Here is a 12,387-nt window from a genome sequence, read left to right on the forward strand (position 1 = left end):
TCTTTCCCTTAGGCCGGACAGAGCTTCCACTTCCTCAGGAATCAGTCTAGGAAACAAAGGCATATTTGCCAGAATGTACACATCACCCATGCTGGGTAGTTTTTCTTCTGACAAATGATTCCTAAACTTGGCTCTGGACCTGCTGGCAGCTGCCCTCACCCATCTGGACCCTTTGAGGGCAGAGCCCAGTGCCAGGTCCTGAGAGGGGGCCAAAGAAGAAAGGGGTCGTGTCCCCTAGGGAGTCTGTGGGCTGGAATGCACAGTCTTGCCCTTGGGAGTCCCTGTCTAAGGGACAGACAAGATTGTCACACTTGGGAAGCCCTCGGCCTGGGGAGGAGGTGTAGCCCCACTATTGTGAGCCAGGACAGAAAGGATAACTCAGGAAGTCCCAGCCTGAGAGGGACCCAGGCCTCCATGACTCTTGCCTGAGGAGACCTGTGGTCCTGCCCTGAGGACCAACTAGCCTGAGGATAACACAGCCTGGGACTGAAGGTGGGGTTGGCGAGCTGTCTCCCAGCCTGGGGCTGGTGGGGGGTGCATCTCAGAGGATGCCAGCTGGGGGTGCCACTGGGCCAACTTCCTACAGAGGCTGACTCAGAGTAAAAATGTGACAGGGGCCTGGGGCAGTGGAGATTTTATTGGGAAGGAGAGGGGTCAACAGTTCCCCAGCTTTCCTGTGTGCGTATGTGTCCGTTGGGGGACAGCTGGGCTAAGGTCATCGCAGAGCAAGGAGACCCGACCCTGATATCGCTCGCTAAAATGTCCTGGGAGTGCAGGAGTGCTGTCTCCGAATATACATCTGACTCCAATGCATTGCTGTCCAGCACAGTTGGGGTTAGTTTCCCAATTTTGGCACAAGAAAACTGAGGGTCAGGTACAACTTGTCAGAAGTAAAAGTTGAGCCCTCCGTGCTGCCATGGCCATGCCGCTGCACCACCCTTGCTTAGCTGCTTTGCAGTTGGAAGTCCACTGGAGTCCGCTGGAGGGGTGGGCTGTCTGCTCAGTCAGTTTGCGTGCGTGTGCTATGTGTCAGGCACTGCACGCACACTTCCTGCTGCTGCAGTCCTCATAGCTCTCCAGGTACACCTCAGTGGCCCTGTTTTATGGTATAGTGAGGAACAGGACGGTTAATATGCCCAAGAACAAAAGCTAACAAATGAGCAAGTTGGAATGTCTTACCTCAGATTAATTCCCTCTTCGTGGAGGATTCACATGGGCATGTGACCTACATGTCCACTTATCCGGGGTGGCATAGTGAGATTCTTGCAGTGGTTGGACTTAGGACCCTTTACCTATATCCTTTACTAGCAGTACGATTTGAGATTCTGTAATAAAATATTTCACTTAAAGTCCCACCATTAGAGCCTCATTTGTTTTGGGTTGGTCGTATAAAAATGCAAACAAAGGGCCCGTGCGGATCATCTTGTGTAAGACTGTCATTAGTCTCATGCCCCAATCTAAGGACTAACACTGACATCTGCTTCTCTCCCAGTTTGGCTTCTTGGAGATCCTGAAGCCAGTAGGAAAGGTGAAGGAGCCAGGAGAGCCCTGAGAGGCCTGATGTCCCTGGGTGGCCCTTTCCCCAATTGCTAGTATGTGCAAGTCCTGCTTGACCAAGAGGCCACTGGAGTAACACCTGGACTGTGAAACTGGATTGCACAGAAGCCCACTTCTCCTTCCTTCTCCCAAGGCCAAGTGCAGCCTTCATCCAGGCTGCCACCTTCCAAGGAGCCCTGTCCAAGCCCCAAGTGACCCACAGGCCAGTGAAGCCAAGAGGTACCCCAGGCCTCATGGCCACATGGCCAGTCCACAGAGGAGCTGGGACCAGAATTTGCATGGCCTCTGGACCCCTCTGTCCCGCTGGCCCATTGTCTCTCCCAGCTGTGCTCTCCCTCTCCCAACATCAGCCACCCCAGCTTGGTGTCTTAGCTGGAGCACTGGACAGGGAGTCACTTGAGGTCAAAGCAGGGGAGACTTCCTGGAGGCTCTGGGAGCAAAGAGAAGGAGGTTGCCTGTCTGGTTGGAGGTCGGGGAAAGCTTCACAGGGGAAAGGGTGTGCCAAACGCAGGGATCAAGTGCAGAGCTGGGAGAAAGAGCAGGAGGCTCAGATGAGCCTAAGTGAGTGGGGCACAGGTGGGGCCTGGTGCCTGGGGTGTGCAGGGCTGTGTGAGGGCAACGGGGAGCAACAAGGCTGCAGGCCCTGATGCCAGGCCGGGGGTGTGTGGGCTCCTGAAGGCAGAGGGGTGAAATGGCCAAACCGGTGGTTTGAAGGAGTGGCGGACAATGGTGTGGACGTTGGACCATGGCTGGGGGAGCCTGGAACCTAGAGAAGGTGGAGTCTGGAGGTTGGGGCAGCGCTCCATGGGAGAGAAGATGGTGGCAAGAACCAGAAAAAGGGTGGAGGAGGAGGTCAAGGGGAGAGTCCCCAGGAGGAGGGAGGAGCAGGTGGGGTGCTCCCCAGGCTTTCAGCTCAGGCTTAGCAGTGGCACTCAGCAGAGGAGCAGGTGAGGGGCCTGGTACAGACAACCAGGGGTGCTCATGAGGGTCTTGAACTCAGAGATACAGACCAGGTGGTGCCTGTCCATTATGAATGGTGTCCTGGGAGGGGATGTCTCCAGGGAGATCTGAGGATTATAGGAAGAGAAGCAACCCAGGAGGCACCCCACAAGCTCTCGACATTAAGGGGTCAGCCCTTGGGGGAGACCAAGAAGGAGCCACCAGGGAGGCAGAAGGGAATGCAGGAGAGTGGCATCAGGGGAGACTGGGGCAGGAAGGGAAGGGTCACCAGTATCTGTGTCAATAAAGATAGGCCTGAGGTGGCCACTGGACCCAGGGAGGGCTGGCCAGCCTGCAGTGGCGTTGAGCATGAAGGACAGTGAAAAAGTATAGACAGCCTTTCCTTGGACTTGGCTGGGGAGAAGCCAGGGCCGAAGGCCACATCTGGAGGGGATGGGGCCATGTCTAAATGGAGAAAGACAGTGGAGAAGGACCCAGAAGAGGAGGATAGATGGAGTACAGCCCCTGAACTTGCTGAGGGCTGGGTCCAAAGAATGGGGTGGCATGAAGGGGCAACATCTCCCTTGGCTGGGTGAGTCTCTAGGTAGGAGGTGGCTACTGTTATTCCTTCATCAGATGTTAACTGAGTGCTGACAGAGTGACAGGCAGTGCCTGGAGCTGTGGATTTAGCAGCGAACGCTACATCCATTACCCTGATTTTTTTTTTTTTTTTTTTTTTTTTTTTTTTGAGACAGAGTCTCGCTTTGTTGCCCAGGCTAGAGTGAGTGCCATGGTGTCAGCTTAGCTCACAGCAACCTCAAACTCCTGGGCTCAAGCAATCCTTCTGCCTCAGCCTCCCGAGTAGCTGGGACTACAGGCATGTGCCACCATGCCCGGCTAATTTTTTCTATATATATTAGTTGGCCAATTAATTTCTTTCTATTTATAGTAGAGACGGGGTTTCTCTCTTGCTCAGGCTGGTTTTGACTCCTGACCTCGAGCAATCCGCCCGCCTCGGCCTCCCAGAGAGCTAGGATTACAGGCGTGAGCCACCGCGCCCGGCCTACCCTGACTCTTGAGCAGCAGAAGGATGTAAGGTGGACACCCGGCTGTCTTCCTCTCTTGGGGGACTGGACCCTCTTGAGCAACGCTGGTTATGACAATCCCCTGGGGGCCTGGGAGGATGTCAGGGAGATGGAGAAACCATTTCCTCACCGTGCGCACAGGCAGCCCTCGCTCACTCGCAGCCCAGCAAGTCCTGTGAAGCAACAGCAGGGCTGAGGCAAGCCCGGCTTACACCCTGGCAGGCAGCCAGCCATGGGCTGGGTCAGGAAGGCCCCCGGCGGGGCCTTTGCATCAGGCTCAGGCTGGGCATAAAGGAGGCTCCTGAGGGCTGGGGGGAGATAGACTTGGGGACCATGGAGACCCGCAAGGATGGCTCTTCCCTGGCGCGATGGTCACTGGTGCTGCTGCTGCTGGGCCTGGTGATGCCTCTGGCCACCGCCCAGTACCTGAGCTACCAGGAGGCCGTGCTTCGTGCAGTGGATGGCCTCAACCAGCGGTCCTCAGATGCCAACCTCTACCGCCTCCTGGACCTGGACCCGCAGTCCGGGGGGGTGAGCTGGGGGTGGGCTGCTCTGGCCAGGCTCGGCCACATTGTGACTCCCTTTGCTCCTATTGCAAAGGAAGGCACCTTCCCCTTTAAGTGTGGTCCCACCTTTCCAGAGAGCTTTCCCAGAGCTATGTCCCCTCCCACCATAAGAGCTTCCAGCCTTAGAATCCCCTGCTGTGGCAGAGGTGCCCCCACCCCCAGCCCAGGCAGGCTGCAGGGACTTCTGGGGTTCTAAGGACCAAGGTGGAGTCACTGGCTCTGGGGACTGACTTCCCCTGCTTTAGGTCTCTTCTGCACCCTGCTACCCCCCCAACAGGGAAGGGCTCTCTGCAGACCTGAGGTTCCAGTGGACATGTCTTCTCCTCCAAGAAGCCCCCTGATTTCCCTCACTCCCACCCGGATGGGAGGTGCCCTTCACCAGAGCTCGTCTGAAGTCCGTTCCCACTCACTGCATGTTTGGGGAGGGCAGGAATGAGTTCCATCCTCCGCCCCTCTGTACCCCAGCACCAAGCCCAGTGCCAGCACACCGTAGGCGCTGTTGAAAGCCTGCTTTCTTGGTGGAGGGTCAGAGAGACAAATCAGAGAAGGCAAGAATGGGCCTGAGCCTGGTCTCCCCATTTTCTCCCCTGATTAGGATGGGGATCCAGACACCCCAAAGCCTGTGAGCTTCACGGTGAAGGAGACAGTGTGCCCCAGAACAACACAGCGGCCACCAGAGCAGTGTGACTTCAAGGAGAACGGGGTGAGGCTGGGGTCTGGAGATGCTAGTGGTGCCTCCCAGGGGAGCCGAACAAGGGGTCCCTAGGGAACATTTCCAGCCAATGGGGTGGGGCTGGGAGGTTATGGCAAATGGGTTCTAGTTTGACCTCAAGCTTCCCCTTCCCAGCTGTTGAAGCAGTGTGTGGGGACAGTCACCCTGGACGCAGTCAGGGGCTCCTTTGATATCAGGTGTAACAAGGTGAGTGGGCTGTTCTGGGATTCAGGGCTGACGGGAGCGTGGAGTGTAGACCATCCTAAGGACCAACTACCACCCCATCCAGGGCAGAGAAAGCCCCTCCTACCTTGGGCTCTTCCTTCAACCTGAACCCCATCTCCAGGCCTGGCTCTGGAATCCCTTAGAGCAGTGGTTCTCCAAGTGTGGTCCTTACCTGGGAACTCATTGAAATGCAAATTATTGGCCCGTTGCTGTGGCTCACGCCTGTAATCCTAGCACTTTGGGAGGCCAAGGCGGGCAGATTGCTCCAGGTCAGGAGTTCGAAAACAGCCTGAGCAAGGGAGAGACCCCTGTCTCTACTATAAATAGAAATAAATTAATGGGCCAACTAATATATATAGAAAAAATTAGCCGGGCACAGTGGCGCATGCCTGTAGTCCCAGCTACTCGGGAGGCTGAGGCAGTAGGATTGCTTGAGCCCAGGAGTTTGAGGTTGCTGTGAGCTAGGCTGACGCCACGGCACTCACTCTAGCCTGGGCAACAGAGTGAGACTCTGTCTCAAAAAAAAAAAAAAAAAAGAAATGCAAGTTCTCAGGCCTCCCTAAAACCTACTGAATCGGACTCTGGGTGGGGCCCAACAATTTGTATCTTGACAAGTTCTCCAGGAGATTCTGACCCCTACTAAAGTTCGAGAGTCACTGACTTACAGTAATGCGCTCTCAGCCCTGTATTCCCAACTCGGCTTTACCGGGGTCGGCTGTGTGACCCTGGAGCCCTTGCCATCTTTGGGGCTCAGTTTTCTCATCTTTTTATTGGGTGTAGGGATTCAACTACATGCTTCAATGGTCACAGCCAGAGGGTGAAATGGGGCCTCAAATCTTCTGGGGTGGGCCAGGAAGGGGGGTCCAGGTGGGAAGGGGTCTTGGATTGACTCTGGGTACAGCTCCCACAAAGGATGCGTTTCTTCCTGGTACACAGCTGCAGGAGACCAAGAGAGCTGCTGGGCTGCATGAATTCATCCGGGGAAAGCTCGAGAAACTTGGCCAGAGAATCAGGGATTTTTTCAACAATCTTTTACCCAGGACAGGGTCATCTGCCCTACCCTGACTCAGGCTTCTGGACTCTGAAAAATAAACTCACTGGAAGTGAAAGCAACTTCCTCTGCCTTCAATCTCACTTGTCTTGCCTCTTCTCTCTACTGCGACCAAACCCTTAACTCTGGGAGGCCCCGTGTGAGTGAGTGTGAGTGTGTGAGTGTGAATCTGTGCGTGCGTGTGTGACAGAGGGGTGCGTGGGGGCAGCTGCTCCATCCATGAGAACATATAGTGAGGCAGCAGGGCCAAGAGGTCCAGGACAGCGTCTCATTCTCAGGGTCCCTCCCCAGGCCCTTTGCACACCTACCACTTCCCTCAGTTGAACCCCCAGCAGGGCCTCGAGCTCTACTTTGTGTTCAGTGGTGGTGGGGACACTGTGGAGCTGTTTTTGCTTGTGGAGAGGTGACATTTGAAGGAAGGGCCAGACATGTTCACCGAGGCACAGTCTGGTCTCACAGGTGGCTGGCTGACTAGGTACTGTTGGCCTGCCAGGACAATTCCCATGAAGTTCCAATTCCTCTTGAAAATCTTAAATCTGGAAATCCCACCTCTCCTGGATTTTCCTCTGGCATTGGGCACACACCACTGCTTCTTCAGTTGAGTTGCAGGTTTAAGCTGTGGCCTTGTGTTTAGGGATCATTAAAAATGAGAATCCTAGCCGGGCGCGGTGGCTCACGCCTGTAATCCTAGCACTCTGGGAGGCTGAGGCGGGCGGATTGCTCAAGGTCAGGAGTTCGAAACCAGCCTGAGCAAGAGCGAGACCCCGTCTCTACTATAAATAGAAAGAAATTAATTGGCCAACTAATATATATATATAAAATTAGCCGGGCATGGTGGCACATGCCTGTAGTCCCAGCTACTCGGGAGGCTGAGGCAGGAGGATTGCTTGAGCCCAGGAGTTTGAGGTTGCTGTGAGCTAGGCTGATGCCACGGCACTCACTCTAGCCTGGGCAACAAGCAAGACTCTGTCTCAAAAAAAAAAAAAAAAAAAAAATGAGAATCTTGAAGATGCTGACAAACAAACAAAATAAATAAATAAAATGAGAATCTGCTGGACACGGTGGCATGTGCCTGTAGTCCCAGCTACTTCTCAAGAGGTTGAGGCGTGAGGATGGCTTGAGCCCAGGAGCTCAAGGCTGCAGTGAGCTATGATTGTGCCTGTGAATAGCCACAGCACTCCAGCCTAGGCAACAGAGCCAGACTCTGTCTCTAAAACAAAAACAAGCACCCTGCTCAGTGGGGCGAGGAGCTCTGGCTAGGAGAGAGTTGCAGAGTGGACGTGTAGGTCACAGCTCTGTTGCACTGGTGTTTCAGACACTGCCCATGTCCTGCCCACTCGATATTCTGTAGGTGACTAGTAACATCTGCAGCTCTTTGCCACGGGGTCAGCAGCCAGCTGGAAGTACTGGGAGTTTGCACTCCAGCGAGCAGACTCAACCAAGTTTGGGTGGGAGTTGGTGGAAAAATATCTTCTTTTCCTTGCCCCTTGGGCAGGCCCTCTGCCAGGTGATTTCAAATCTGCCAGAGGTCCCCGGCTGGGCTGGTTGTGCCCCTGCTGCCCACAGGGGATCTGTTTGTGAACACACCCTCTTCGGACTTGTTCATGCCCTGTCTCACTTCTCTAGGCTCCTGCTGGTACTTTCCATAGTTGCCTCCCAAATAAACTACTCCTGCTGGAATCCCTAACTTAGGTCTGCTTCCAGGCCAAGCTACATGGAGACACAGACACCCCTCTCTGAGAGGAACAGGGGCAGGATCTCACAGAACATTTCCTTTGTTATCTGTCATGCTCGCCTCTTCTCAGTGAGCAGATGTGGCTGATTTCAGGCAGGTTAGAGGAGCCTAAGATGCTTCTCATTCTATATCATCACATTAGTTCTATTGAGGAAACCAAGGGGGAGATGTGGTATCAATTGCTATATTTTCAGAAATTTTTTAAGCTGGATGTTAAACTCTTGGTAGTTTGAAATTGGCCATGCTGGGAGGGATTATTTACACCATGGAAATCTGCAAATGCTACGAGGCAGCCCCCCCACCCCCACCCTCCAAGCTGACACACCACTGCCCAGACCGAGAGGGACCACTTACAAGGATAATATGAGTCTGTGCTGATTGCATCTGTTTCCAGTTTCCTTCCATGATTACCCATCCTGCTACCATGGCAACGCTCCTATTCCCCCAGCCCAACCTCGCACTTTGATATGTCACATGTGCATTGGCCAGATATCCCTTGCCATACACCAGGCCGCCAACGCACATACCTGACCACTGATACCAGAAAGGGATGGCTGCTTACATCTTTTCCATCTCGACCCCCGATCACAAAGCTGGGTCCCTGGCAGGGAGGTCTGTAGGCCTTGTCAGCGCCCTTTAAAGTGATTGACTAGCAAGAGTGCCTGCTGTTTGACTATTAGACTGGGGAGAGAACAAACATTAGACCCCTCCATGAATGGCACTCGAGCATCAGGTACGACAATCTTGGCTTCTCAATTCTTCTTGCCACCCAGAGTGAAGCTCTGCATGGAGAGTTCCAGGGACAAGTGATGACCACAGTGTTATGGGAATGCAAAGGGGGAACCTGAGCCCAGCATGGGGAGAGGAAGGCGCTCCAGGGAGAGAAAACAGCCTGAGCAAAGGCATAGTGACAAGTGTGGCATGGTGGGGTGAGGAGTGACACTGTTTAGTCAACATCATGCAAGGGGTGTGGAAGGGGATAAGGTAGGGTGGGGTGAGAGTGGAGGGAAGGACAGGCCCAGGTGCTGAAGAGCATGAGGGAGTGAGCAGTGGTTTAGCAGGGGCAGCTTGGATCCTGTGTCCATCTGAGCCAGATCACCTGGCCTCATAGTGTGTGTGTGTAAAATGGGGAGACCGGCAAGGACAGGTCTCCCTAGGGCAGTGGACAAAAGGAGAGGGGAGAAGACAGAACAGAGGGAGGCTGACAGTGTGAGGCTGATGGGAACCTGGGACGCGGGCCTTGTAGAGAGGAAGAGGCAGGTTGATTTCCTGATGGGCTGGATGTTGGTGGCGCTTCCCGAGAGAATGGTTACAGGCTGGGCAGCTTGCTGGTGTGGGTCAGAGATACGGGTGGGGGAAGATGACAAGTTCAGTTTGAACATATCAGCTCTGAAGTGCCAGTGGGATGAGGTCCCCTGCAGGACATGGGGAGAAAGGCCACTGTAGTAGATGCTGCTAGTGTCCCACCCCAGGCCCCTCTGGGCTGCTGCACCCATCCCACCCGGCCGTTCCTCCAGCTGCCCCCTTCGCAGTCTCCCCAGGAGGCACCTGGGAGGCCATGCTCCCCCTGCCCGCAACCTGCGGACAGTGGCTGAGATGGGATGGGTGTGCCCAGCCAGCTGCCTAAAGAAACGGTGCCGTTCATGTGGGTTGTGTGGCTGTGTGTGGGGTGTATGTGACCCTGTGTGAGTATGGGCTGTGTGTATGTGGGCTGTGGATGTGGATTTGTGGGTATAATGGGCATGTGTCAGGGTGTGTCCGGGTATGTGTGTTTGCAAGTGTGTGTGAGGGGTGTATTTCTAAAGTGCAGTCATGAGTGTTTGTCGGGTATGGCTGTGTGTGTAGTGAGTTGGAAGTGTGTACAGCATGTGTAAGTGTGTATAAGTGAGTGTGTGTGGCCAGGGTGTGCGTGTGGGGTGTGTGGCGGGGCATGTGAGCATGTAGGTAGGTTGTGAGTATGGACTGTCCCGTGTGGTGTGTGTGTGTCCGTGTGAGTAGTTTGTTGTCATCGTGGTTGTGTGGGTGTTCATGGCAGTGTGTTTGTGTGTAATTTATATAAATAACATTTTTTAGACATTCCCTTTTATTCTCTAAGAAGTATATTTATACTCATTAAAATATATTTTAACCAGCATAAACAGAAATAGTGTTTTACTGACTCATTATTCCCAAGGGAAGGGGCAACTGCAGCATGGTCTTAGGGGAAAGAATTTTTTTTTTTTGAGACAGAGTCTCACTCTGTTGCCTGGGCTAGAGTGAGTGCCATGGCATCAGCCTAGCTCACAGCAACCTCAAACTCCTGGGCTCAAGCAATCCTACTGCTTTAGCCTCTCGAGTAGCTGGGACTACAGGCATGTGCCACCATGCCAGGCTAATTTTTTCTATATATTTTTAGTTAGTCAATTAATTTCTTTCTATTTTTAGTAGAGACTGGGTCTGGCTCTTGCTCAGGCTGGTCTCAAATTCCTGACCTTGAGAGATCAGCCCACCCAGAGTGCTAGGATTATAGGCGTCTGCCACCACGCAGGCCTAGAATTTCTTTTTTTTAACTGATAGAATTGCAAAGAGAAAGGGGCAGGAATTTGATTGAACAAAAGACTAGAGGGAACTTACAAATAACAGGAATATAATGTTTATCCAGTTACTGAAAGTTGTACCTTTTATTTTTAAAAATATTTTATTTGGCCATAATTTTAAAGTTCCAGAAAAGCAGCAAAAATAGTACAAAAAGTGCCCATATTCTCTTTTTTTCTCTTTTTCAAGTTTGCCCTTATTCTTTTTACCCAGAATCATCTATGTTAACATTTGCCCCATTTGCTTTTTCTTCTCTCTCTCTCTGTTTTATTTTAATTAATTAATTATATTGTTATTTTTAAATTTTATTTCAGAATATTATGGGGGTACCAATGTTTTGGTTACATGGCTTGCTTTTATACTCTCTGCTTTGAAATGTATTTGGGATTTGGGGTTTACTCAGGCATAGGAGGTCAACAGATTAGAAGACGATTGTCATTGAAAAGATTGTTTATTACTCACAGTGTCCGGGAGGAGGGGGTCACACCACACCACACAGGGCCACAGAGAGGTCAGCCACAGGAAGAGAGTGAGGGGAACTTTAGGAAAGCCTTTATTATGGTTTTCATGGAAAGGAATGGGGGAGGCAGGGTTAGGTAGGTTTAGGGTTGGCCAGTTTGTTTTCTTCTTCTCTTTGTTTTTTCCTTTTTTTAACATATAAAGAGCTTCTAGGGTTGGCCAGTTTGAATTAACTTCAGCAGGCTCTGCAGTGTTGTCTGATGCTTGGCCCCGGCTGATTAGGGTAGTGGGTTAGTGTCTTACAAGCGTAAGAGCCAATGCAGCACGTGGGTCAGGGGGCACCGGCTTAGTGGGTACTTTGCATATGAAAGGTATGCTAGAGGGAGAATGCTCACTATCTCCAGGAATCTGCTAGCCCTGAGAGAGGCAGTCCCTCCCCAGTCTGCAAGGCCCCAGACCTCAAACTAGATGCAGAAACTATAAAATGTGGTTAATACATGATCATTTACATTTAATGTGACTATCCACATATTTGGATTGTTACCTCACATCTTGTAGTTATTTCCTATTCATTCAATTTGTACTTTATTTTTCCCTTCTCTCTTTTCTGCCTTCGTTTGGATTGTTTTTATGATTTTTTTTAATGTCCATTTTGGCTTACTATTTATACTTCTGTTTCAAATTTTTTTTCAGCATATTATGAGGGTACAAATTTTAAGGTTTCAATAAATGCCCTTTCTCCCCCTCCCCCCACAAGTCTGAGTCTCCAGGATGACCATCCCCCAGATGGTGCACATCTCACTTATTATGTATGTATATACCCGCTGTTTCAAATAGTTTTAATTCTTCCGAGGTTTTGGGCTAGAGAAGAAATTTTAAAAAAGAGAATATATTTTTAAGTGACTGTCTTAGGGATTACAGATGCTCCTTGATTTATGATGAGACTACACCTGGATAAATCTGTTTATTCAGCTGGACGCAGTGGCTCCCTCCTATAATCATAGCACTTTGGGAGGCCAAGATGGGAGGATTGCTTGAGGCCAGGAGTTGAGAGCAGTTTGAGCAACAGGGTCTTTTGTAGAGACGCTGTCTCTACAAAAAATAAAATGAGAAAAATCAGCCGAATATGGTGGCATGATGCACCTGTAGTCCAGCTACTCAGGAGGCTCAGGTGGGAGGATCACTTGAACTAGGAGTTTGAGGTTGCCACTGGACTCTAGCCCAGGCAGCAAAGTGAGACACTGTCTCAAAAAAAAAAAAAAAAAGCCAGATGCTGTGGCTCACGTCTGTAATCCTAGCACTCTGGGCAGATTGCTCAAGGTCAGGAGTTCGAAACCAGCCTGAGCAAGAGAGAGACCCTGTCTCTACTTAAAAAATAGAAAGAAATTAATTGGCGAACTAATATATAGGGAGAAAATTAGCTGGGCATGGTGGCGCATGCCTGTAGTCCCAGCTACTCGGGAGGCTGAGGCAGTAGGATTGCT

At 51.7% G+C, this 12,387-nt stretch overlaps 1 protein-coding gene across 1 annotated transcript; it reads left to right on the forward strand.

Moving 5' to 3' along the window:
* Window positions 1-3,817: 3,817 nt before the first annotated feature.
* On the forward strand, window positions 3,818-6,213 carry CAMP (cathelicidin antimicrobial peptide). Its single transcript, XM_012771138.3, has 4 exons — window positions 3,818-4,112; window positions 4,743-4,850; window positions 4,995-5,066; window positions 6,021-6,213. The coding sequence occupies exons 1-4, from the start codon at window positions 3,915-3,917 to the stop codon at window positions 6,147-6,149; spliced, it is 507 nt and encodes a 168-aa protein (XP_012626592.2). The 5' UTR covers window positions 3,818-3,914; the 3' UTR covers window positions 6,150-6,213.
* Window positions 6,214-12,387: the final 6,174 nt, after the last annotated feature.

The sequence above is a fragment of the Microcebus murinus genome, chromosome 1 (genome assembly GCF_040939455.1).
Source record: "Microcebus murinus isolate Inina chromosome 1, M.murinus_Inina_mat1.0, whole genome shotgun sequence".
NCBI lineage: Eukaryota > Metazoa > Chordata > Mammalia > Primates > Cheirogaleidae > Microcebus > Microcebus murinus.